Consider the following 27360-nt stretch of genomic DNA (forward strand, 5'->3'; position numbering starts at 1 on the left):
GCCTCTCTGAGCCTTGCTTTCCTAGACTGTAAATGAGGCTCAAGGTCCCTGCCCAGGGAGGCTACTGTGAGCATGAACAGAGAGAGGGGAGAGAGGGGCACGGAGGCTGTGTGGCTTGTGGTGGGAGGGCTTCCCCAGGTCCTCTTCCTGATGCTTTCTGTATGTGCTCAACACGGCCCCTCGGTCCCTCCCTCCTGCCACCTCCTATAGGACTGACAGGAGGAAGCCTGGAGGCTGGACTCTGGTTCATTTGCTCGCTGGGGATGTCAGGCTCCTCAATAGCCCTCCGTGGGGCTCACATTTCCTACAGTCAAAGTGATAGTGGGGATTGCCTGCACTGGGCTGGGATCTGAGCAGGCCCTTGGCAAAGGACAGCCTTCCCTCTCTTCCACCCCAGTGCGTCCCATCCAGCTGCAGGGGCACGAGGCTGGGCCTCCGTGCGCCACCTGCGCAACCAGTAGGTGGAACAGCTCATCCCAGGGACCCTCAGCTCTGGCTGTGCACATGCCAATTCATAAAGCACGTCTCTGTGCCCGCTCGGTTTTATTTTTAAAAATTCACTTTGTGGGGCACCTGGGTGGCTCAGTGGATTAAGGCCTCTGCCTTCTGCTCCGGTCATGATCCCAGGGTTCTGGGATCGGAGCCCCGAGTAGGGCTCTCTGCTCGGCAGGGAGCCTGCTTCCTTTTCTCTTTCTCGGCCTGATTCTCTGCCTACTTGTGATGTCTGTCAAATGAATAAATAAAATCTTAAAAAAAAAAATTTCACTTGGTGCTTGCCTCATTCAAGCTGCAGAAAGCCCAATGTGCGTCCTCCAGCTGAAGAGCATCTCAAGGGCAGGACGTGGTTGCTGTTCCTCCTTCCAGGCTCCAGCTCCAGCACATGGCTGCTTACCCACTTACTGCCACACTGCCTGCTGCCTGGCCCTGCCCCCACCATCCATGGGCCAAGGAGGCTGCTTTGCCCCTCCAGGTTCCTGCTCTCATCTGGACACTGGGGTGCTGACATCTGTCTCTCCCCGGATGGCTGGTAAGGGTGTGAGCCAGGGAGGGGCTGAGAGGTCCGGGTAGCCTGCAGAACACTACACTCCCCAAGATAGTCTCATTCCAAACCTTGGCCCACAGGTCTGATTTGGGAAAAGGGCACTGGTTTTGCAGTTAGGTGGATTTGGGTCCATTCCCTGGCTTTTCGATTGCCTGCCGTGTGATATTCACTCCTCTGGGTCCCTGTCTCTTTTTTTTTTTAATTTTTTTTTTTTTTTATTTGACAGAGAGAAATCACAAGTAGGCAGAGAGGCAGGCAGAGAGAGAGGGGGAAGCAGGCTCCCCGCTGAGCAGAGAGCCTGACATGGGGCTCGATCCCAGGACCCTGAGATCATGACCTGAGCCGAAGGCAGAGGCTTAACCCGCTGAGCCACCCAGGTGCCCCCTGTCTCCTCATTTTTAAAACCAGCGATCATGATGATGGGTAACCTTTACTGAGTGCTTACTCTAAAAATTAATAAAAGGAAAACCTCGCTAGCATAGCCCCAAAAGGCCAGCAGGGGGAGCCTTCACACACCCCACTAGATAACAATTACAGGAAGCCTTGTCATTCAGACCCCAGCAGAAGAACCCTCAAGAGGAAAAACCATCAGTTACAGCTCCCAATAGGAAACGATGCACACTGCATCTCCTACAAGAGACTGACTACCCCAGCAACTCAGCCAGTGGGAAACTGTCAGCGCCCTTAACTCTTGCTTGTCTCCAACTGGGATTTCCTTCAGAACAACCCCTCCCGATTTCCTCCCCTTCTCCATAAAATAACGTTCTTCTCCTTTATTAAGGACCAGCTTATGGTTTTTCCCATAGCTTGTTTGTCCCAAGTTGCAACTGTCTGCCATTCTCAAATAACCCCCCCCCCTTTTTTTCTCTTTTGCTGGTAAAATAACGGACTTCTTTTTAAGATCAACAACTCCTTGCTGGACCCTGCTTTAAGCACCTTACTAGCTCATTCAATCCTCATGACAAGCCTAAGAGAGAGGTACTCTCTCCCCCATATGCCCCACATGTATTGCAGATAAGCTGAGGCGCAGAGAGGACATTTTGCTTGGCTAGCAAGGGGAGAAGGTGAGACTCAAAGCCAGACTGGTGAGAGATGGGAGTCCAAGCATTAACTGCTGTGCCCTGCAGCCTCAAAACCAATCCCAGGACAGTATCACTCCCAGGGGAGGGCACTGAGCCTCCCCACATTGGCCCTGGGCCCAGAGCAGTGTGTCCCCTGGCAGTGTTGGCTGAGCAAAATAAAACCAACTCAAGTGTGGGCTTCCCAGGAGGAGATCCTGGCCCTAAACCCCAAGCATTTGGCCGAGGAGCCAGTGAGGGTCCTGGAAGTCTCCTTCAGATCTGCTGGGGAGTCCTGCTAGGTTGGAAGGGCCCCACCTCTGTTTACACCCAAGACAGTGGGCTGGGACATTCATTCTGCCTCTGCCCACACCCTCCCCCGCCACAACGGCTCTGTTAGCCTAGCTTCTGGCATTCCCAAGGATGGCTTAGTTGCAGCTGGGCACTGCTGTTTCCAGTGTCCGTCTGAGTGCCCCCCAGCTGGCCCCAATGAAGAACAGAGCTGCAACTCGGGCAGATGAAACCTCTTCTCCCCAGGCCTCAGCTGGCCCGCCAGGCAGGCATGGCATTAGGGTCTCTGGGGAGAAGCAGGGAGGGTGGCTCGGAGGCTCTGAGCTGCTGCTGTTGTCACACCCCACACACCTGCTCCAGACCTGTGGGCTCAGGACTGTGACTCCCCAGGATGGCTAAAGAAGGAGGCTCAGAGCGGCCAAGCCCAAAGGTCCTACATTCAGGCCCAGGTAGAGCAGAGCTCCCATGTAGTGGGCTCGGGCTCCAAGGTCTGCCCATGCCCTTGTGCACCGGGCTGGAAAGGGCTGTTCTGCATCCCATGTCAGATGTCCGAGCTCTAGCTCTCCAAGCAGCTATGCATGGGGTCTTTTGCAGAAATCTCACACCTGCCAGGCATCAGGGCTGCTGTTGGGATCCCACCGGACAGTGCTTTCCCAAGCTTGCCTGCTCCCCAAGTTGTCCCCAGAGCAGATATCTGTCCCCAGCCTGTCCCCACTCTCGCCCTAGGCTGCAGAGCCCTCCCCACCTTCCCCCAGATCAGCAAAGCTGCTATGCGAGACCCTCAGTAACCCTCCTAGTTGGCATGTTCCTTGGCAGGAGCCCAGGAACTTGGGGTGTCACGTGCAAATAGCAAACTGCACAGATCTTAAGATCAGATCCTGAATGCTTCACCTCAACTATCCTTAATAACCTGGCCTTTAGGAGAATCATCATCCTCAGGACTAACATTTCCAGGGGCTAAGAAAATGCCACATGTCACCCTAAGTGCATTGCCTGTATTACGGCATTTAATTCCTGGAACTACCTTCAGGTAAGGCCCCATCCTACAGATAAGGAAGCAGCTTATAATTCTGGAGCCTTGGTTCAAACCCTGTTCCTCTGCTCACTAGCCGTGGGCCTCAATGAACTAACCAACTCTCTTTATGCCTTGTGTCTACATCTGTAGAACAGAGGTAAAAATAGCTCTTAACTCAGACTTCTGTGACGTTCATCCCGCCCAAGAGTCTGGAACAGGGCTTGGCCCTTATCAGCCTTCATCACCCTCCTTACGCCCAGCACAGGGCTGAACTGGACTCCTGCCCACCACCCTCCAATTTCGTCACCTGCCGTCCTTGTCCCTGGCATGAAAACTTGGGGGCCATCCTGCTCCCGCCCAGGCTATGCCACTAACATTGGGGTTGCCCTGGTCACTCGACCAGGCTGAGGACAGGCTCTGCTCTCCCCCCTTCCAGGACCCCTCTGCCGCAGCCCAGCCCATCCCCGTGCTCCATCCACACGCTCTAACCACAGGCCATGGCTGGAAACCACCCCCCACCGCACCCCACCTGTGCACAGCCACCATCAAAGCCCAGCCCTACCTGCCTCCCCTCCCCACACATCACTACCAGACCCTGGGCCCTCCTCTATCAGGAGATCAACAACCCCTACCTCATTCCTTCACTCCTGCCAAATCTGAGGCATCCGAGAACACATACTTCAGTATGTGGCAGAGGTAGGTTCAAACCTGGGTGTTAGCACACATGTGGCCTGGGGCGAATGCCTTGGTCTTAGTTGCCTCATCTGTAAAATGGGAACAATGACCTACTTCACTGGACTCCAAGAATGGAATGAAAATACTAGCATTTATTGAGCAGCTCTCGAGGTCAGGCCTCACGCTGTGTGAATTTTAAATCTTTACTTCCTTTAATCCTAAGGAGGTAAGGAAGCCTCCCCCTGAAGAACACACAGCAGCCAATCTGGTCGAGAACAGCCTTTATGGTTCTCTACAAACAGAAGCTCAATGGTGATGAAGCGAGCCCACTGCCTGCCCCCAGATGTTGCAGGCCCCAGGTGGAAATGAGGGGATGTTAGGTACCTTCAGTCAGGTGCAGAGAAACCAATGGCAAGGGCGGGGGGCAGGTGTGGGAGTCCAAGTGCGCGGTTAGTGCCTCAAGGTCTAGTCCAGAAGGTCTGTCTTTTTGATGTTTATGCCTTTGAAACCCTTCCCCCGTCCTCCAGCAGAGAGAGCACCAAGGGAGTATGTGAGAGAATGCAAGAGTACCCCCAAATGGTAATGAACAGCAGTCCCCCAGGTGGGGTTGGTCGGGCACAGGGAAGCCTCAGCTGGCCCACTTTCCCTCCCCACCCCCCACTTGTGATCACTGTCTAAGAACACACCCAGGGAATGAGGGGTGGATACCACCCCCAGCACCCAGCCTCCTGGGGGACCCTGAGTGTCCCCTTCAGATCAGAGCAGAGAACAAGGTCAGGGTCTGCAGCATTTCAAAGACCAGATGTCAGGGCCCACTTGGGACCTTGGGACTCCAAGCGCCATCAGGGCCTGGGCACTTTGGGTGAGGCCAGTGGGGCCTATAGCCCCCTCCCCCACAACGCAAGGCCCTGCCCTAGCTCCTACCCATACAACCTACAGGCCAGGATGGAGACCTCTGCCCTCCCTCCGGGAACTCTAGCCTGGCCACCAGCACCTCGGTCCTTACTTGGGGCCTCGGGTCCCAGCTTGGCCACCTGCCCCCATCCCCAAGGTCCCCTTCTGGGCCTCATCTTCCTCTGTACCCTCCCCACTGGGGCTGGAAGCCCCCTCAAGCCTCTAGTGCTGAGGTCCATCACAGAGCCAAATGTTCTTCCTCCAAAACCTGCTACTTTCCCTAAACAGGCAAGGTAATGGCTGAAGCATGGATTTGGGGCTCCTCAGATCCTACCCTTCCCTTATCCCCACCAAGGAGCCCCGGGAAAGTAAGTCCAGCGCTTGCTTTATTGAAAGGGGAATACCAGATGAGAAAACGCACTGGCGCCCCCTTCCCGGCCACCCCTCACATCCAGGCCTAGGGCTCCGGCCGGCTGGGAATCCAGACCCCACACCCCCAGAGGCCTACCTGCAACCCCCAGCTCTTGGCCCCACTCACATGGGCGCCCGTAGCTCCTCGTACCCTTCCTGCTGTGAGGAGAGGGTGAAACAAATCCTATGACTTGTGCCCCCAAAGCCTCACCTGCCGTTCTCCCTCCTGGCGAAACCACCTACCTCTGGAGGGCCTGGTTAGACCCATGACCCCGAGGTCTTCTGGGACTCAGGCCCTGTCTTCCGCCCCTACCCACAGAGGGACACCCAGTGGGGAGAGTGGAGGGACCGCCCCAAAGGCCAGCCCAGTCAGGGTCAGGCCCCCGCCCCTCGGCACCTCCTGGCTGCTGCCCCCACCACCCCTGTGGTTAGAAAAGGAGAAGCACTGAGGGGCGGGCGGGGCTGAGGCAGGCAGGGAGCCGCGCGCAGAAGAGCAGAAGGGCAAGAGCGTGGTCAGGGCACCTCAGGGGGCAGCAGGGGTGTGTCTGAGTTCTGTGCCGAGACACTGGGGGACTCAGCCCCAATGAGCCCGAGGCTGTACAGATTAAGGATGGAGTCAGCGATGATGCGGGCTGTGCGCTTCTGGTAGCCACCAGAGGTCACCATGAGGATGGGCACCTGGCGGCCACGGACCACCCGAAACACCAGCTCGTCCCGCTTCACGATGCCCTGTGGAGGGAGGCGGGAGGGCTTGGGTCCTGTGGTTCTGTCCAGGAAGTCCTGCCCGGCCCCTCCCCCACATCAGGAGAAGCACCCCGGGGTGGGGGGGGCACACCCATCCCCCCGGGTCGGGAGGCACCTGTGGGCTGATGGACAGCCCCCCAAGGCGGTCCCCCTCCAGGATGTCTGTGCCCGCGTTGTACACCACCACGTCGGGCGGGTGCTCCTGGAGGGCCTTCTGGAGGTTCCGCTCCACTTTATCTAGGTACTCATCGTCCTCTGTGCCCCACTCCAGCTCCACCTTCCGCCTGATGGCCTCTGAGGGAGAGACAGGAAGAGCGGGGGGCAAGGGGGGGTGCAAAGCTGGGATACAGGCTCAGGAGGGTCAAGGTCCCCAGCACTGCTCCGCCTTCTTCCATCCCAAATGGAGCTCAAGAATGCAAGGGGGGAGGGCCAAGGGAGAGAAGGGACTTCAGCTAAAGCATTCTGCCCTGGGGATTTAGGGACCCATGTGGGGGACATCTGATCTCATTGCCTCCTTGAGCCTCTGTCCAGAAATGTGGACACCCTGCTGTGCCCTCAGGCCCAAATCCAGCACCTTCGAGACTCATTTCAGAAACCGGGACCCTGGGCCACATCTGGGGCTGAATTTCCCTCAGCAGATCCACAGGCATAAAAGTCCCATTCCTGCATAAATGTCCCCTATTTGCCAAGTGGCCAGGGCACTGTGTTTTCAGAGTGCATCAGGGAATCTCTGCCTTTTGATTGGTAAGTTTAACCCACCTGCATTTATTTTAACCACCATTATATTTGACCTGGTTTATGCCATCTTACTTTGCATTTTCTCTTTATCCTATTTTTCCTCTTGTTTCTTTTTTGTCATTCCCTGTTTTCTACCAGACGAGCACCTACAGAGGAGGGGTTCTATTTTTCTTCTGGTGATTACCCTAGTATAAGGTCCCACATGTGTTGTTTCTTGGATAGGTTTATGCGATCTTGGATGGGTCAAGTGAGTTAAGTCTGAGTTTGCATGTCTGTAAAATGGGAGCCACCACCCCCTCCCAGGGAAGCTGAGGATAACTGAAGTGACTTCTGGGGAGCCCAGCATATAGGGAACACTCAGGAGAGAGAGCTCCATCCAAACATGAGTGCAGTTAGGGCTGAGGGAGAGGAGGCAGCTTACGCTTGGCAAAGCGGTCCCCAGGGTAGATGTGGCGGTTGTAGACGTCCATGATGTACACGCGCTTGTCACCCATGAAGTCCCGTTCGTGCCCATTGCCCTATGGGGAAGGCATGAAAGCTGCTCACATGCAGGTGCCCTCGCCAAGGCCAGGACCCCCGCACACACCCCAGGAAACAGTCCACGTGCCTGGGCAGCTCAGCTGGCCCTTGGAGGCAGAGGGTCTCTTGGCTGTTAAGCAGCAGAGCTGGAATTCAACCGCAAATCCCAGCCCCATGGTCTTGTGGTGTGACCTTGAGTGAGCCCCAGCCCTCTGAGCTTCTTCTCCATGGAGTTAGAAAGGAATTCTAGCCCTACCACCCTCGTTGGTCTGCAGTAGGATCAGCGGGGGTCAGAGATGGACAAGGTAAACTGGAAAGGGCTGTGCAGGTATGACTTGGTTCCGGAGCTTGCTGTCACTGGACAACACCCGCCCCCCCCGAACCAAAGCAGGGCACCCACCAGCACAAAGGCACAACAGCAGGGGTGTGGGAGGTCTTTGAGAGCCCATTTCAGGTCCGGCCTTGTCTGACCAGAGGAGCCAGCCCAACATTTGGAGTCCTGAGGACTCTGTTGCTTTAACCCCAGACAGTGAGTTCTTGAGTAGTGGCCCCGAGCCCCAACAACCCTGAATCATGCATGTGAGCCTCTGTCTAAGGGACAGGTCCACAGGAGTCCTCAGCTATCTGCAGGGGTGGCACCCCAAACTGACCAGGAAGCACTAGGGAGCCACAGCAGGCTTCAGAACATGAGAGGGGCATGGCCAGACTGGGCTTTAGGAAGAGCCTCAGCCTGGTGTGTTGGGCAACCAGAAGGGAGGAAGGACCCTTGGGTTTGACAGAAGCAATGAGGAAGACCCAGTGCCTGGTGGGCTGAGCAGGGCAGAGGGACAAAGACAGCCCTCTGCTTCCAGTCCAAGGTGCAGAAGATGGGCAGCGAGGAGAGAGGCAGATGAGGGTGGGAGTGGAAGAGGCCCAGCCTGGAGCTTGGCAATGTTCCCAGGGGGAAGGGAGCCCCACAGTGGGGCGCTGTGTGACGGAGCTGAGGGGGGCCTGGGAGGCAGGGCCACAAGACCGCAGCCCCCACAGGGTACTCACCTGATGGGCATCGAGATCAACGATGGTGGCTCTGGAGATGCCTTCCACTCGCTCAAACAGAAACTACCAGCGGAGGGGAAGAGGAAGTGAGGACCCAGACAGACCAGAGGACATAGCCCCTTGAGGATTCCTAGTTGGTGAGGGGTCAGGCAGGAGGCCAGACACACTTGTGGGCAATGAGGCCACCAGGCAAAGAATTCACCCACCCGGGAGAAGCATGTGGGCATGGTCTGGGAAGACCCCCTGGAGGAGGCAGCATGTGCTGCGCCCTGGTGGGCTGGAGGTCAGGAGCAGGGTAGTAGGGCCTTGGAGATCCTTAGGGAAATATGTAGGGGTTGAGGGGGGGATATCCCCTCACGGCTGTGCCTGGAACTTCATTCTCTGCATTCTCTGTCTTAGCTCACAAGGCCAAGTTCTCACACCTCCTTCTCTGGGAAGCCTTCCTTCCCCTTCTCTACCCTCTCAGAAGGTCTAGTGTGTGTGTGTGTGTGTCCCCTTCTCTGAATGGCCAGGGTCTGCTGACCTGCTTGCCCTCCCCTCCCCGATTTGGTCTGTGTACCCTCTGAGAACAGGGAACGTGCCAGCCCCATTCCTGATGCCCAGAACCAGGCAAGGCACAGGGTGGCTAAAGGCAGCTCAGTCACAACAGAGATTTAGGCCAGTGCCCGCCCTGCCCCTCATCTCTCTCAGTCTGAGTCTCCTCCTCCGCGCAGAGGAGGAATAAATGAGGTGAGGAGGGCAAGTGGTGGCTGGTGCAGGGCTGAGCCTGCCAGAACCAGCCATCCCCGTCATCGTGTCCCACTCTTCCTCCCTCCAGTGGAATGATGTGCTCCCTATATTGTTGACCAATGGGCCGCCCCACTCCTGACCCCACCATTGTTAGAGGCCTCACTATCTCCCCGCAGCAGGGACAACGCAGAAGAGCACGTGTCCGGTCCCAGCCTGGATGGGCACCCCCCCCAGCTTCCTCCCCTCCTGGGACCCAGCTTCCTTCTCTGTAATGTGGAGGAGAACACCCAGTGGGGGGTGGCAAGGGCATTCCAGGGAGGGCTCTTGGAGGCGAGGCCCCACATGTTCTCGGGCGCACCTTGATGGCCAGTGTGATGTCCGCATAGGCGCAGAAGCCCCCACCCCGGTCACTGGAGCAGTGGTGGAAGCCGCCACCTGCGGGAGAGCACACGTGGTGTGGTCAGGGCCCTGCACCGTCCTCCCCCTCCTCCAACCCCTACCTCCTGCCTACAGCCCACGCCCACTCAGCTCCCAGGGACAGGCTCCTGGAACTCCAGGTTGGCCAAGTGAACCAAGCACCTGAGAGTGTCGCCATGCCCAAGTCAGGAGACAGTTGTACCATCACAGCCATCTCTGTCCATAGCAAGAAACCTCTCGGGCTATCCCAACAAGTCAGCCCCCAGTGCCCATCACAACCCACCAGGGGCCAGGAGCTCATCCTGCCCAAGGCAATAAATTGTCCCTTGCCTCTGTAAGGCCATGCCTGCCTCCATGGGACATCCCATGCCAGGATGGGGCAGTGGGGCTCTGGGAGACCCATTTATCCTAGGACCGCCCACATGTTGCAGGTTGTAGAAAGGCACGGCCAGGAAGGGCGCCATCTGCTGGCCATGGCTGTCCATGGCAATGGGGAGGCCCTGGGCACCAGAGTCAGGCTCCAACCTCTCCCCCACTCTGAGAAACCCTTGCCCTGCAGCCCCAACAAGAGCCTGAGTTTCAGGGGCCTCTAGAACTGAGCCCAACAGCTGCTCCAGCCAGCAGTTCAAGTCCAGGGCCCACAGCTACAAAGGACTTGCCTCTTCTCCCACCAAGAGGCTGTCAATGGATCTTAACAGTAAGATAATAACCAATCGTGAACTCCTAAGGGGGCACAGAGCTCACTGAAACCTCCCTACAGCCCCAAGTGGGGGCACTGTTACCATCACGTCCATTTTACAGATGAAGAAACTGAGGCACACAGAAAACCAGCACCTTGCCTGGGATCACACAGCTCACTAATGGCAGAACGAAGATTTAAACCCAGGCTGGATCAAGACCTGGGCTCTTAAGCTCTACCAGGTCATAATATCTTCCAGGCAGGAAGGGGCTCCCTCGGTCTTCATGAGGACCCTGCTGCAGCCACACAGGCACGTCTCTTCAATTACCTGTTTAGTGGTGTTATCGTAACATCACTGTTAGGCCAGGCCTAATGCTGGCTACCTGGCAGCACCAAGACAGCCAAAGGTAGGGGTTCTCTGCTCCAGGACTCTGAGCAAGCCACCAGGCATCTCCCCATACCTATTTCTTCATCCATACCATGGTACCGACAACAACAATGCCCAGCTTAAATGAGAAGCCAGACAGTAAAGAGGTTTGCTAACTGTGAATTGCTGTGCCTCCATGAGGGACAGATGAAGACAGGACAAGGAATATGTGTGCAGCCTTCCCCTGAGCCAATCTTGCGGGAGAGTCCAGTGGACTGCAGAGTGCTGGCCCTCAAGCCCCTGAGAAGGACATGGTATTAACCCTGGGCCTGTCTGCCCATTATGCAGACTGTCCTGGGCCCCGGGAGGCCTATGGAGTTTTTCAGAAAAGACTCTGAAATGCTGCAGGTTTCAGCCACACCTGGGGCTGCCTAGGGAATGCTGAAGGCTTTAGAGGGAGTGAGCTCCTTATCACTGGAAGTATGCAAAGGCAGGGTAGGGAAGCCATCTGGGGAACTCCTTTAAATAAGGATCCCACCCCAGATGGAGGGACTAGCCGGTCCCTCCCAGACACCAGATGGCCACATACCCTCCCTCAATCCCACTTAATAAGGCACCAGAGCCTCTCAACTCACAGGGGCTGCCTTCAGATTCCTTCTGGCCCTCCCAGCCCCCAGGACCCAGCAGGCCAGGCCGGCCAGGGCACTCACCCACATTGATGGCCCAGCCTCGTTCCATGGCCAGCTTCCCTGCCTTTGGAAACAAGCACAGGGTGAGGGGCACAGGCAATCGATAACCCCACTCGGTCATTCATTCCCAGCTTCCCCCATTCATTCCATAAACACTGTGTCCAGCCAGCTCTGAGGTAGTGCTGATCTCTGAGGTGGGGTTCAGGAGGCACCCATCCTCCAGCAAGCTCAGACTCAGTCTTTGAAGCAAGGACCAGACTGGCTAGCATATGAGATGTGCAATGCATAAGCCCCTTGGCAATTTTGCCAAGAAACTGGAAGAAATAGAAGTTAAGTAGTTATGATCACCCAGGAGCTGACAAAGATCTCAACAGGGCTTTTAAAGGAAAATAGACAATTTTGTGCCTATGGAAATACAGCAGACTGAATACCAAAATCCTGTAGGAAATCATCATTTGGGGGTGGGCAGTAATATTCCAATAAACAAACAAACAAACAAACCAAAAACCCCAATAAATAAAAAAAAGGGACAAATTTGCAAAGCTGAAAAGAAAATCAACAGGTCTTGGTCCAGCTTTGGATGAGATCCCATGTTTAAAACTTTAATGTTCCTCTACCACCAGTTAATTTGGCAGCCTGTGGCTAGTTTTAAAGACAGCTACATAGGGGATATGAAACCTAATTTTGCTGGAAGTGTTCTTTACTGCCACACCCAGGATGCAGGGGGAGGGGAGCGTCACCCACAACTGAAGTCATGGGGGTTTGGTTATCTTATATACCAGCAAATACGGTAACTCTAATAGGCGGTCAACGGGGGTAGGAACAAGGAATTCAATGTCCTGGCTCATGTGGGAAAGGCTTTGGGAGAAAGGGTGATTGTTCCTGTGCTTTGACAAATATTCAGGATTTTGTTCAACTACAAAGTGGGAGGAGAGTAGTCCAGATGGAGAAGCCCAGGGTAGGAAAAAGCCCAGAGACTTTTGGGGGTCCCGAGCCCAGCAGTTCCTTCCCCCTGCCTCCCCACCTACCATGATGGTTCCTCCCGTCTGGGTCCGAAGGGGCTTCAGCACCTTCCTCTGCACGAGAAAGTTGGGGAGGAAGATGACTGGGGGGATCTCTGTGATGGTCGCAACGGCAAAGGACCACTGTGGAAAGAGACGCAGGCCATTGACCTCCCACTGCTGTGCCCAGACCTCAGAGGCTGCAGCTGGGAAATCAGATTCCTTGTAATGCCGGTTTCAAGGTGCCCTGGTAAACTTCCAGTTTAACACAATTCCTTTCATCAGAAATGAGAGAGCATCCCCCGCCCCAGATTTGGGCTCAGTAAAGATGAGTTTCCTTAAAGCTGTTGGCCCACATTCCTCAGTGCTCCAAAGCCCTTGGCTGCCCCCTTGTGCCCAGAACAAGAGCTGCAGAGGACTACCATTGATGGGCAGCAGACCCAGGACCTGTACAAAACGGGGTGGGGGTGTGGGGGAGACACTGAGGCCCTGACCTGGGAAGATCTCCTCTGGCCCAGCATGACCTCTTCATGCGCTGGAAACTGGACCTCCATTCAAAAGGGGTACTAGGCCCTCATCTCAGCTACTGACACAGGAGAGTCTAGGGTATCCAAAAGGCATTTGCTCCAGGACACAGTCTTCCCCTGGACCCTGGGCAAATGTCCACTCACCCAGGTCCTGAACGATCTGCTGCCTGGTTGAGAATGTTCCTGGATCTACGCCCCCTGCTCTCCCCTGACCCCAGGCAGAGCCTCAGAGGGGCCCAGGGTTCTCTGTAAATATTTACTGAGCACCTGGTAGGCAGCAGGCTCCAAGGCCGGCCCAGGCCTGTCCTCCTGACAGGCCTCGCAGCCTAGCGGGGAGACACTTATTTGCGACAGAGCCTTAAAGGAGAATGTTGTCTGTGTCCGGGTGGTAGAAGAGAGGCTTTCTGGAGGCAGTGACCTTGAAGCCAAGATTGAAGGTGAACGGGAATTGCCCAGATGTCGGGGGGAAAAGGTGAAAAGACAACTGGAAAGTGAGTACAGGCTCCCAAGACGTTGGGCTGTGCCTGTCACATAGGGCCTGGGCTGCCAGAGAATATTCTCAGATAGCCTGGTCACAGCAGTGGGGAGCCATGAGATGGCACTTTCCCAAGCTGTCCTGGCTGCAGTGGAGGACCAATTAGGGGAACCTAAACAGAAGCAGCAGCTTGCCCGGGGGAGGAAGTGAGAGATAATGAGGGTCGGGGAGAGGTGAGAGGGGAACAGTTAGCAGATAGCACAAGGGGGAGGGGCAGACCAAGGGGTCAAGGATGCAAGGTTGGAACCCCAAGACTCCAACTGTGAAGGGTCAGGCCTGGAAGTGTAGCCCACTGGGATAATCAAGGGCTGTCCTGGGACAGGTTGGGGGTGGGGCAGAGGGATGGCGTTCGGGAGGCTGGGCAGAGAAGTTTCAGGAAGGAATAAGCAAAGAGAGGTATTGAGAATGGGGAGCATGGCCACTGGGTTCTCCCGCCAGGAGAGGAAATTTAGGGCAGAGGAGGCCCGAGCCTGTTCAACGATGGGGAGGAACCAGCAGAGAGGGAACAGAAGAGGCCAAGGATGTGGTGAGACAAAAGGGGACATGCCTGGGAAGGTCCTGGCAGGCCCCTTAGCCGGACAGTGCACTTCAGGGTCAGGGCAGGACAAGGTACACATCAACCCCTGCAGGGGCCGCTGCAGCCACCGTGGCCAACAGGGAAGACGTTTTTCAGGTCCCAGGTGGGATGGGCACCCAAGCTGCCTCAAACTGCACTGACCAGCTGTGTGGGCACCCCTCCCAGGCTAGGGACAGCTCGCTCAAGTGAAGGAGCTAGTGAGCATGGCCCATGGAACCCAGACCACTCATGGTCTGAAAAGAGAGGTGCCCAGCCAGCCTTCCTGAAGCCCCAGGCCTCTGGCTGTAACATGGAGGGCACCGCAGGGTCTGTGGGTGGGGGGTGCTGGATGTGAGACCAGGATGGTTGGAAAGCTCTAAGACCCCTCCAGGTACATGTGTGCATGCATGCATGTGTGTATGTGTGTGTGTATGTGTGTGTATATGCATGTGCACATGTGGTGGGGGGGCAGACCTAGAGAGCAGAAGGTGACCAGCTCTGCCCGCTCAGCATGCCAATCCCACTGCCCGGCACAGGCCTGGCACGTGGGAGGCACGGGGCCACTGTTTTCTCTGAATAAACGGTATAAAAACAAGTGAGCCACTGAGGGAAACACATTAAGTCCCTGCCTCCCTCTCTCTCTCCCTCACAAGCTAGCAGGGAATAAAGATGTAAAGAAAATGGAACCTTATCCTGGCCTCCAGAGAGATCCGCTTGAGACGCAAAAGCCACGAGAAGGGCGTCTTTTTTTTTTTTTTTTTTTTTAAGGATTTTATTTATTTGAGATAGAGGATGAGAGAGAGAGAGCAGGAGGAGAGGTCAGCAGGAGAAGCAGTCTCCCTACTGAGCGGGACTTGATCCAGGGACTCTAGGATCGTGACCTGAGCCGAAGGCAGTTGCCTAACCAACTGAGACACCCAGGCGCCCCAAAGGGGTCTTTTAAACTGTGTTCCACAGCACCTGTCCAGCTCAGCACTCCCATCAGGAAAGGGTTCCACGTCAAAGAAGTCTGGAAAACACTGTTCCTGCTGTCCACCCCTTGGAAATTCACAACACACTCTGGCATGTTAAAAGCTCTAAATCGTGCAGTGAAGAATCCTGTCGAACTTTGCTTCACCCCACCTCCCAAACTTTCTGGTGAGAAACTTTCTTGGCTCATCTTTATAGAACTCAAACTGACCTTTGAAGGGGGCAGTCATCTGGGAAACACAGGGAACCTCTTAGGCTAGAGGATGAATTGTACATGGGCCAGGTGTAAAGTCACCAGAAGCATGTCTGGGATTTGGCCAAGGTGGATGTCTGCCAATGCATCCACTTGAAAGATGGTGTAGACTTCTCCTGGGCCCCACCGTGGTTTCTGTATAAGGCAGCAATGGTCTAGACTCATGTCATCCCATCCAGTGGCCATCAGCGACATGTGGCTACTTGGCTATACTTTTAAATTAATTTGAAAAGTGTTTAATTAGAATTTTGTTACTTCAACGAAAAAAGTCAACCATACTTTGATTAAAAAAAAAAAACAAAAAACAAGAATTTTGTTTCTCAGTCTCCCTAGCCGCAGTTCAAGTGCTCAATAGCCACATGTAGCTGGTGGCTGCTGGATAGAGCGCTTCTAGAACATTCTTAGCATGTCAGAAAGTTCTATTGGATGGTAGTGCTCTAGAAAAGCCACCAGCAACCAGGCTGAAAAATAAACCAGGGGGCGGGGGAGCAGGGGGGCTGAGCCCTGGAGGATAGGGAGGGTGGGGAGGGGCCACAGAGGAAGGGCAAACAATTTATCTGGGACCTGTGGCCCAGCAGCAGATCTGCCAGAAGCTCATGTCCTGGAAGAGCCTGGCCCCAGGCAAGAACACTGAGAGATGAGCTAGAAGCTTCTAGGGTGGGGACAGGGCTCAGCAGTCCTCCTCAGCGTCAAAGTAGTCCAACTAGAGGCTCTGCCATTGCTGTGTGAATTGGGACATGGCCCTTTACTTCCCTCCTACCTCCTCATCCATGAACCAGGAGCGCCTCCCCACCAGGCCTAAAAGGAGGACTTAGTTCCATCCACCAGGCCTACCCTTGTCTCCTCATCTGAAGTACCCCCATCTGGGCTCCCCCCACAGCCCCCAGCCTTGCCTCATCTTTCTGAAGAACACCTGTCTCTACCTGACATCACAGTATGTCTCTGTTGTTACCAGACTCTTCTAGAAGGGGGCCAGGGCCAGGAAGGGCAGGCAAACACCCATTCCTGCCATCCAGACAATGCCCAGTTCTCTACCTTCCCTACCTTCACACTCCACGGAGGAGGCCACCTCACCCTGCCACCCAGGAGAGCCCCAAATAGTAACTGGCAGATAAGGGGCTAGAACAGCCCAGCCCTCTGTCCTGAGATGGCACAAGGAAAGGGGATCCCTCCTGGGGTCAGGCGAGGCCACGCTTCTGCTGAACCCCCACAGGCACTCCCAGCTTCCCCTACCCTCTCTGCCCCCCACCTGCTCTTACAGGTTTCACCGCCAAGCTGGCCCTTCGGGAATCCCTTGCACCCCCTTCCCTGGTAGCCCCAGCTTCTAGGGAGTGCCTCTCCGAGGCGTAGTTCCTGGACCAGCAGCACCAGCACTTGAGAACTTGCCAGAAACGTAGACTGCTGAGGCGCCTGGGTGGCTCAGTGGGTTAAGTGTTTGACTCTAGGTTTCAGCTTGGGTCATGGTCTCAGGGTCATGACATCAAGCCCCACTGTTAGACTCTGTGCTCAGCGGGGAGTCTGCTAGAGATTCTCTCCTCTCCCTCTGCTCCTCCCCCCACCCGCTCGTGCAAACTCTCTCTCAAATAAATAAAATCTTTAAAAAAATGCAGATTCTCAGGCTCCTCTCCTGACCTCCTAATTCAGAAACGTTGGAAGTGGGGCCAGTGATCCATGCTATGACAAGCCCTCCAGTGGATTCCAAGGCTTAAGCAAGTTTCAGAACCACTGCTCTAAAGAACTTGACCCCCTCCATGTTGAATGAATGAATGAATGAATGAATGACATGAACAAGGGAGGTCTGCCCTAGCCTAATGCCCCCTGCCCACCAAAAGACATGGCCTACAAGCTTCCACATCTCAGGGCCTGGCCAGGTACCATGGCCTCCATGCCCAGCCAGCCTTTTGGGGACCCCACAGATAGCAGGACATACCTGAGGTTGACGACATCCCTGGGACCCACCCCCACCACTCCGCTCCATACTCTCAGCTCTGCAAGACTCTATTCTCCAGCTGCCTGATTTCCTCAGGTGGACCCTACCCTCAGAAATCCAAGCCAAGAATGGCTCTCAGGGGAGAGATGGCTACAACCCCAACTGCTTCATTTGGGCCAGAACTTTCCATCAGTGAAAGCGGGAGCAAAAGAAGAGAAGGGGGAAAAGCCACATGATCATTTCAGTTGATGAAGAAGAAGCCTTTGCCAAAATCCAACACCCTTTCATGAAAAGTTAATCAACAAACCAGGAATAGAAAGGACTCCCTCAGCCTGGTAGAGGGCATTTATCATGTACACATGCATGCGTGCACACACACACACACACACACACACACAGTCCTATAGCTAACCTCATACACAGTACTAAAAAATGGAAAATCTCCAGCCTAAGATCAGGATCAGGACAGGATGCCCATTTTTGCCACTTCTATTCAGCCTCACACTGGAAGTTCCAGCCAGAGCAATTAGGAAAGAAAAACTGGAAAGCAAGAAGTAAAACTATGCCTATTCACAGATGGCTCAATGTTAGCGACAGAAAGCCCTAAAGACCACACACACACACACACACACACACACACACCTATTAAACTAAAGAGTGAATTCAGCAAAGTTGCAGGATCTAAGATCAACACACAAAAATCAGTTGTATTTCAATACCTTAGCAATAAATAATCCAAAAAGGAAATTTAAAAACTATTTAGAGGCACCTGGATGGCTCAGTTGGTTAAGCATCTGACTTCAGCTCAGGTCATGATCTGGGGTCCTGGGATCAAGTCCTGCATCAGGCTCCCCACTCAGCAGGGAGTCTGCTTGTCCCTCTGCCCTTCCCCCGCTAGTGCTCAATCTCTCTCAAATAAATAAATAAAATATTTTTAAAGTAATTCCATTTATAATAACATCAAAAATAATAAAATACTTGGGAATAAATTTAACTTTAAATTTAAGGAGGTCCAAGACTGGTACCCTAAAAACTACAAATCACTGCTGAAAAAACTTAAAGGTCTAAATAAATGAAAAAATATCTCATGTTCCTGAGTTGCAAGAACTAATATTTTAAAGATGGCAATATTCTCTAAACTCATCTACAGATCCAACACAATCCCTATCAAAATCCCAATGCTCTTTTTTGCAGAAATAGAGAAGCTGATCCTATAATTCATAGGGAATCTCAAGGGATCTTTAAAAAACAAAAACAGGGCGCCTGGGTGGCTCAGTGGGTTAAGCCTCTGCTTTCGGCTCAGGTCATGATCTCAGGGTCCTGGGACTGAGCCCCGCATCGGGCTCTCTGCTCGGCGGTGAGCCTGCTTCCCCCTCTCTCTGCCTGCCTCTCTGCCTACTTGTGATCTCTCTCTCTCTCTCTCTGTCAAATGAATGAATAAAATCTTAAAAAAAAAAATAAAGATTAAAAAAAACCTGAAAAAGAACAAAGTTGGAGGACTTGAAATTTCAAAAGTTACTACAAATCTTCAGTATCAAAACAATGTGACAATGCCATAGCACAGACATATGCATCAATGGAATAGAATAGAGAGTCCAGAAATAAATCTATACATCTATGGCCAGTTGATTTTCTATAAGGGCACAAAGGCTAGTCAATGGAGAACAACAAATGATTGTTGGGAAAACCAGAGAGCCACATGCAAAAAACTACAGTTGAACCTTTACCTCATACCATATACAAGAATTAATTTAAAATGGATCAAAGGCCTAAACACAAACTGAATCTCTTAGAAGAAAACAAATGGGTCCATCTTCATGACCTTGGATTTGTCAATAGATTCTTACATATGACGCCAAAAGCACAAGCAACAAAAGATGAAATAGACAAACTGAAGAAAATGTTTTGAACCTAGAGGCGATGTTCGCACCACATTGTAAATATACTAAATGTCACTGAATTTTATACTTTTTTTTAAAAGATTTTCTTGAATTATTTGACACAGAGGGAGAGACACAGGAAGAAAGTGAACACAAATGGGGGGCGGAGAAGGAGAAGCAGACTTCCCACTGAGCAGGGAGCCTGATGCAGGGCTGGATCCCAGGACCCTGGGATCATGACCTACATTGAAGGCAGATGCCTAACAACTGAGCCACCCAGGGACCACTGAATTTTACACTTTAAAATGGCTATCTGAATTTTACCATAAATAAGGAGAAAAGAGTCCCCTCAGGGAGGAAGAGATAAGAGAGAGAAAAATCAGAGGCAGCAGCGGGGTGGGGGAGCACTTCCCCAGAGACTCTCTGAGACTTCAGACCCCCCCTCCTCCCCAATGCTCTGCAGCTAAGGTCTGTCTCCCTCCGGACAGGACTCTGAGGGCTGTGAGGTCATGTCTAGGCCCAAGAGGTGCCCAGACTTCCTGAGGCTCAGGTGTCCTTGGGTTCTCTTTCTCTTGCATGCCTTATACCCAGTGTGAATAACAGAAAATTCTATTGTTTCAACTTCATAACAAACTGCGTACTTACAACTCCCTCAAAATCCATCGCTGCTGCTTCTAGCCTAGTCTGAGAGCCTAGAGCCTCTCACCAGATTACTGTGGAAACCTCCTTCCTCACTGATCTCCCTGCATTTGTCTTGATAGCCTCATCTCATTACAGCTGCCAAGCAACCCTGCTAAAACCTAGATCAGATCATCTCCCTCTGCCTAAAACATTCCTTGGCTCCCACATCCCTCAGAGCAAAGCCACAGTGGTACAAAGGGCCCAGTGTGGTCTGGCCCCTGATTGTCTTCTGACCCCATTTCTTGCCAGTCTCCCCTCCACTTCCACTTCCTCCCATCCCCATGGTACATAGTGTTTCAGAACACATTGGAGATACCCTGGCCCCAGGGCCCTTGCACTTGCTCATGCTTCTACCTGGAATGCCCTCCCTCCACATGCCCACATAGCTCACTCCCTCACTGCTCTCAGTCCATGATCACATGACAGTAAGGCTCCCTATTTCAAACTGCTGTCCCCACCACCTCCTTTCCTGCTGTACTTCTGCCCACAGCACTGAGAGCCTTGTAACACACTGTATCATTGACTTGATTGTTATCATGTGTATGGACTGACTCTCCCCACCTAAATGCCAGCTCCCTAAGGAGAGGGACTCCATCTCTTTAGTTCTAGCCTGTCTTCGCTGGAACATAGCACAGTGCTCACTAAATACTTACTTGATTAAAAAAAAAAAAATACTTGCTGGATAAATGTATTCCAAGCACTGCACAAAGTCGGATTCACATCAAGCTACTCCACACCCCGGGCAGACTGTCACTGGGGTTAGCAGAAGGCAAAAAACCCGGCACTGGCCCAATCCAACCACCACCATCAATGGGGCCAATTCTGGGCCTTGCACACAGTAGGTGCTCAATGAGCCCTGGAACAGAGGGGCAGAGTGAGGTGGGGCAGGGGAGAGGGTTCCGTCCCACAGCACACACAGAACAACTGGGGAAACCCGCAGGAACTCTCCAGGGCACTGTCCCAGGTGCCCACAGCAGAGAAAAAAGAAAAGAAACACTGCAGATGGGTGGGGGGGAAGCAGGGGATGAGTAGGGGCAAGGGGGATGTTCCTGAGCCACGGTCCCTAAAGGCCAAAATGCCTGAAATGGGCATGGGTCCACGTGCTCACCAAGGGTACCTCACACTGTATCATTCTCCCACAGAACCGGGAACAAAATCCAAACTCTTCCCACAGCTCACAAGACCCCATGTGGCCTGACATTTCTAGCTTCCCTGACCACATCATGCCACTTCAAGCACCCTTCTCCCCTTTAGCAGGCAAAGTCCCCTCCCCCTCCTGGCGTGTGGCTCTGGAATATTCTTCCTTCAAAGCTCCACAACAGTGTCACCTACTCCTCATTCTTTTGTCTCAGCTCAAACCTCACCTCTGTGAGGCCTTCCCAGACCACCCGGTCACCCTCACCCTTCACTCAGCTACCCTCCATTTTCTTTCCTTCCCAGCCCTTGGTGCTCTGTGAAATGCTCTTGTGCGGTTATTTCTTTATTCTCAGTCTTCCACAACAAAAATACAAATCCATGTGACCAGGGGAACTTGCTTATTTTTCGTTTTGCACCCAGCACACAGTCAGTATTTGATATAGATGTGCTGAATGACTGTGTACTTCTCCTTAGTAAGTGCTGTGGGAATCCTCATGTTTCTCCATTTGCTTTTGCTGCCAGGGAGCTCAAAGGCAAATCCAGGAGCTCAATCATAGCATCTTGGCTAATCCTCTCAGTTGACATATCTGACTTCTCCTCCTGCCCTTGACCTCAATTTTCTACTTGGGTCTCCGGCTGTTGACACTTTATTATTATTTATACACAGTAAGCTGCCTTAGGCTTTTGGGGGGCCCAAGGCCAAGCACAGAGGGAGCCCTGCACGGTTCTCCTGAAGGCTCCTCAAAGAGATGGGGTCCTGGAGTCTATTCCCCCTACCCCCAGCCTTATCCTGGTACATTCACATGACATCCACCCTGGCACCCTTCTGTTCTGGTCTCTCCCTGCCCTGCCCCATTGCCATCTGTCCCTGCTCCACAGCCTCACCCTCTGGACTCTGGCAGGTGTGTCTTCCTGGCCCAGCTCCTGGGTTGTGGACTGTGACCACGCATGTCTGGGCCCTAGAAAACCAGGGCAGCCAAGAACTGGGCTTCCTGCCAAGGTCTTGCACACCTCTCTTTCCCAGGAGCCAGGTTTCAACCTCTTCCTGGTAATCTTTCATGAGCTGACACTGTCACAGCTCCATCTAGAATTCTCACAGCTCAGGCCAGAGCTGGGGAGGAGGGTAGGTAGCAACTATGACCAGGAACCAGGAAGACTGACTAGATGCCCAGCCTGGGGTCTCCCTGAGGGCTGGCTGTTGGACTTCCTGGGTGATCTTGAGCAGGTGGAGCCTCTTTCTGGGCCTAGGCTTTTCCATCTATGAGAGGGAGGGAGGGGGCACACGGGGAGGGGTTGGTGACTTCTGGCATCTACTGAGTCTAGGATGAGCTGGGGGTCAGGGATCTGGGATCCCACACTGTTGGCAGAGAACCTGTGGCATCCGTGACCATCCCCCTGCCAGAGTGGGCTGGCAGTACTAGGTTCTGATGCAACCCCCCCCCAGCCTAGCTTCCCCTCCAGGGGAGCACCCCACCTAGGGGCCTCAGACTCACAAGCACTCATTAAAGCTTTGTGAGCTCTTCTAGAAAGAAGTCACAAGCAGGTAGTCTATATGCCTGGTTTGGTCTGCAGGGAGTACTGAAAATTCTCGGGGAGTGGCCACATTAAGAAACCTGGGGCTGCTGCTTTATTAACCTGAATTTCGAACTTCTCTTCGAAAGCCAGGACCCTGGCCACGCTGGGCCCACAGTGTAGCTGAGTAGCAAGCCGCCCATTTGGGAAGGGGCAGGAGCTCCCCAGCTGACCCCCATACACCGCCACCACCTGTCTGACAACTTGTTTACACTCCTTGCTTGGCTCCAGGGAGTTTCACACGAGTTTTTAGCCCAACTGTTTTCAACAAGTCTTTAGCAGTAGAAGTTCGTACAACAGAGTCTTATACTTCAGAGCAATATAAAAATAGACCTAAATGGGACAGCTTTGGTTGGATAGGACAAGGGACTGGGGGTCCCCTCAACCCAGCATGTCAGCAAGGGTCTCTGAGGCTTGTTCACAGAACACAGATTGAGGGGCACCTGGGTGGCTCAGTTGGGTAAGCATCTGCCTTCGGCTCAGGTCATGACCCAGAGTCCCGGAATCAAGCCCCACATCAGGCTCCCTGCTCGGTGGGGAGTCTGCTTCTCCCTCTCCCTCTGCCTGCTTGTCTCTCTCTCTCTCCCTCTCTGTCAAATAAATTTTAAAAAATAAATAAAAATAAAGGACACAGATTCAAAGGCACTAAGGTACAGGCCCAAAACACCTATGAAGGTTCAAACCCCACCAAATGAGCATCCCTGATCCCATATCCCCAGGGACAGGGAGCTCACTACTGCCTGGAGCAGCCTAGCCCATCCTGGTATCTGTTTTTTTATGACACTCTCTCCTTCTCTTGGGGTCCACAGACTCTCATGCTCCCCCCCTGCACGAGGGGCAGGAATGGGGTCCCTTGAGGCTGCGCTTCCCCAGGCTGAGCTGCCTCTCTGCTCTGGCCAACCCTCACCCCAGGCCCCCTGTACCTTCAGTTCGTTGAGATAGCGCCTTGTATGCACCACCAGCAGGTCTTCATCCGAAGCCTCCCGCGCCTCCACCAGCATGCCATCCGACAGAAGCTTCTCTTCTGAAACCACAGAGTGGGCACCATGCTTCCCTGATGACTGGAAGGTGGACCTGGCTCCAGACCACTCCTCCAACAGGGCTGCAGACTTAGTCTCTGCTATAGTCCTGCCTTGGGAGGCAGTGGGCAACCTCTGGCTTCCAAGAATGGGTCGCCTCCTGGGCCAGGGTGGACAACACCAGGCCTGAGGGCCCAAGGGCGTCAGACATTGGGCACGTAGCAGTCGAGGTAGGTGGCACACACGGACCCCTAATGCTGACTCTCACTTTGATTCTCCGGATTCTCCCTGCATCTTCTGGTGACATCATGGGAGGCTCCGTGTGGTGTGGCCTCTCTTTAAGGCTTGCCTAAACCCTTGCTCATCTCCCAGTTTTTAACCCAAAAAGCAGCAATCTCGCAGACGGCCAGGCAACAGGAAGCAGCCTGAAGTGAATTACAGTTTTCCTGCATTTATTTTTTAACCATGACTTCCTATTTATGGCAAGTGAAACTGGCTTTTCCCATTTAGATGATATAATGTTTCCTTTTAAAACAAGTTCGTTTAAGTTTTTTTTTTTTAAGCACAGGCTAAGTCGATTAAAAAAAAGTGTGTGTGTATATATATATATATATATATATATATAAAGTAAATAACGGAGCAGGTGGTATGAGGAAATGGCAAGGTCCCAATAGCCGTTTGCAAATAATTGATGTTTGGGAAACACTGCAGCATTTTATCACCCCTCACAACCACCAGACAAGATTTGCTCTGTTTTGCAAAAGACGACACTGAAGCCAAGAGCAGGAAGTGCTCTAGGGCACAGTGAGAACAGACCATCCAGCTCCAGGTTCTAGGGAAATCAAAGGGACAAGGTCATTATCTAAGGAAACTGTGTTAATGTGTAACCAGTAGAAGCCAACTAGTTCCATACATTACCCAATATAGCTCCACAGACAGAAGGTACTCACTACTCTCCCCCCCCCCCCCCGCCCCAGTAACATTCCATGGCTCCCCATCGCTTTTGGGCAAAGGGCCAGCTCTTTTCTTGGCAGCTCCCAAGGCCTTCACCATGTGGCCCCTGCCTCCTTTCCACCCACATCCTCAGAGGAGAAAGGAAAGAACTCAGGAGGACTGTCAGCTCAGAGAGGAGGGAGACAAGGAACCCTATGTTGAGCTGCTGCGTAATGCAGGATCCCGAGAAAGGGCAATGGGGGCAGTGACTCAGGCCGGTTCTGCTGGAAACAGAGCATGAAGGATCACAGTCAAGAACGCAAGAGACCAGCTAGATGAGCAGCAGGCTGGCCCCACTCACCTTGCCGGGGTTCTCACAGCCCTAGCTCCCCACTTGTATTCTTTTCTACTTAAAGAGTTTTCTTTGAATACTCATTCTGGTCACAGTTGTAAATGGAAACTCAGTATCAGTTGCCATAAATAGAAGTTAACCAAAAATAGAATACATATATGATAAAAACAAACCGTTATTAATCTATCATTTGATTCTATTTTCTGTGATGTGCAGAGGCTGTGGCTTGCTCTAGATTTGTTAAAAGGGGAGATGGGCTTCAGTGTTAAAGACAGGTTAGCCCCAAAGTGAAACTTTCTCCACGGTGTGATCAGGATTGTGTGATTTAAAGATTCCGCATGCCTTATCCTATGCCAGGTAACATTCTCTACTTCTGTCAATTAAAGAACCCCTAATGCAGGAGAAAGGGAGAATATTCTTTCACTAGCCTACTGTGATGCCCGAATTTCCCACCTAAACCAGACCCCTGGATTACAAACCGAAGTTGAAAGCATACTCCAGAGTACCACCTTACTCAGTGGAATGAGCTGTGAAAGGTGGGAGCCTAGAGCTCTGAATTCCAGACCCCACTCTGCCACTTAGCAGCTGTGTGACTTTGGGCATGTTCCCTAACCTTTCTGGGCTCCAATTTCCTCCATCTGTAATCAGCAGGGTTGGAGCAAAGGCTCTCTACCTCTTGGATTCTCCAAGCACTGGATTCCTCTAAATTTCAGCTTCCCTGTGTCCATCCTTCATCAGCTTCCCTTCTATGGGCCTCCACGGACAGAGACAGGACAAGCCTGTGTTCAAAAGCCCCTTTGCCACCATGGGTGGAAGGCAGTATGAGGACTGAGCCTGGACCAGGGAGATGGCAGCTTGTGAAAGGAGGACACCGGGAGGGGCCGGGGACTGGTGTGGGGGAGGTGGGTTGGAAGAAACACATGTAGGGTCTCATAGGGCCTTGCATACCTTTTAGGAAGCTGATCACTTTGCCCCATTTTCCTGCGTCAAAGGGGTGTAGTTTCTCCAGGCCCATGAAGGTTATGTTGTAGCGTGGGGAATACACGATGGGCCAGCGCGACTCCGGCACATGCTGGTACAGCTGAGTTGCGTGAGGCCTTCCGTGTGCACAGGGACAGACACAGAGAGGGGCAATCTCAGTGTGGAAAGCATCCTCCTCCTCCCTGCAGCCCCACTGTACTAACCCCACAGCCCTGACCCAGTACCACTAGCTCCCTCTCCCTTGGTGGCAGGAAGAGCGCCATTCAGCAACCGTAACAACAGTCATGAGAGCAGCTCCTTACTGAGCACTGGCTCTTTCCCAGCACTATCCAACCCAAACCTCGCTGGAGCTCTGGGAGGTAGGCACCACCATCGCAACAGACGCTTGGAGAGGGAACCATACGTGCCCAAGGTCACACTGCAGATCTGTGCAGCAGCCAAAGTTCACCCAGGTCCACCTGGCTGCAAGAGCTCCGCATCTCACTTCCACATTATAACAATCATGCTAAACAGCCGCGTGGCCCTAGACCTCAGTTTCCTTAACCGTAAAATATGGGGCTGTCGCGAGATAATGCATCCAAACAGCTGAGCACAGAAAGCGCCCTATCCCTTAGAACTGGGGGTGGGGGTGACGGTTCCCAGAAACAGCAAGTCCGGGTTCATTCAGGCTGTGGCCCAACCCGCAGCCAGGGATGGAGATCACCTCGGCCTTGCCGCGCAGCTCACCACCCCACCGACTCTCACCCCATTACACCTCTGCAGCCACCGCCGCACCGGGACCAGAAACCCGGCTCCAGCTGCTGCCAGGGCGAGGGGCCTCCGCACAGCCGGCGGAGCCCGGGATAAGACAGACGTCAGACCCGCGCATGTCGCCTGAGGGACGGAGGCCAGGTCGGAGCTCCGTGGCCTGCACCTCGCACCGCAGAGAAGTGGCGCGGGGCCGGCCTGGACTCACTCGGCCTGAGCGGCCCCTCGCCTGCCGTTCCTGGGCACGCACCTGACGAGCCCGCCGGGTAGCCCGCGCACTAGCGCTCCCGCCCATGGGGACCCCTGGGAACCCCGGGGGCCTGGATTGGCGCCCAACCCCGCGCCCCCACCCCTGCCTCACTCACATCCCGGGGCCGGGCCCTCCCTGCGCTGGCCACTGCTCGGCGACCGGGCGGGGCGGGGCACGGCCCCGCCCAGGACACGCCCCCGGCCCCGGCCGTCTCCGCTGGGGGCGGAGCTCCGGCGGGCTTGACTCCGCCCCGCCCGCGCTCTCGCCAGCGTCACAGAGGGATGGAGTCCCGCAGTGAGCGCGCCCGCAGTTAGGAGGCCAAGCCTCCAACGGCCATCAAGCGCAAAGTCCCGCCTTCGCAGACAAAGGCCCAGTGGAATCTCAGCTGACTCGGGAAGCCACGCCCCCTAGGGGGTGGGCCGCCCGAGTTTTCACCAGGCTCGCCACGGAGGTTTGGAACGTGCGGAATCGCTCCGCCCCGGGGGAGGGGCCACCCACTGTCCGGTCTCCAGTCGACCCGCACCCCCGGTCTCTTTCAGGGCTGAGGCCTAGGGATGCCCGGTTTCCCCGCTGATTCTGCGGCAGGCGCGCTGTGTGACCTTGGGCAAGCGTCCCCGCTCTGGGGCCTCCGTTTCCAGTAAAATGGGATGGGCGTGCTCTGGCCCTGCAGTCTGTGACCTAATGAAATCCATGACTTCTCCGACTTGAGGCCACACGTGTGCCCTCCCCTCCCC

The 27360-nt window shown here is 53.9% G+C and overlaps 1 protein-coding gene across 4 annotated transcripts; it reads right to left on the minus strand.

The window, feature by feature from the left end:
• Positions 1 to 4348: 4348 nt before the first annotated feature.
• Positions 4349 to 26877, minus strand: LOC116863038 (histone deacetylase 11). Of its 4 annotated transcripts, none has more exons than XM_032850521.1 (10): positions 26742 to 26877; positions 25597 to 25745; positions 23268 to 23368; positions 12332 to 12448; positions 11325 to 11367; positions 9510 to 9586; positions 8423 to 8485; positions 7290 to 7386; positions 6246 to 6424; positions 4349 to 6115 (listed from the first exon to the last, which is right to left on the minus strand). In XM_032850521.1, coding segments are annotated over exons 1-10 (1044 nt in total). In that variant the 5' UTR covers positions 26744 to 26877; the 3' UTR covers positions 4349 to 5899. The 4 variants fall into 4 exon arrangements, with proteins under 4 accessions (XP_032706412.1, XP_032706413.1, XP_032706411.1 ...); XM_032850522.1 differs by lacking the exon at positions 26742 to 26877 and adding an exon at positions 26627 to 26731; XM_032850520.1 differs by lacking the exon at positions 26742 to 26877 and adding an exon at positions 26374 to 26485.
• Positions 26878 to 27360: the final 483 nt, after the last annotated feature.

Source organism: Lontra canadensis, unplaced genomic scaffold (assembly GCF_010015895.1).
Source record: "Lontra canadensis isolate GAN:19392208 unplaced genomic scaffold, GSC_riverotter_1.0 scaffold473, whole genome shotgun sequence".
In the NCBI taxonomy this organism is placed as follows: Eukaryota; Metazoa; Chordata; class Mammalia; order Carnivora; family Mustelidae; genus Lontra; species Lontra canadensis.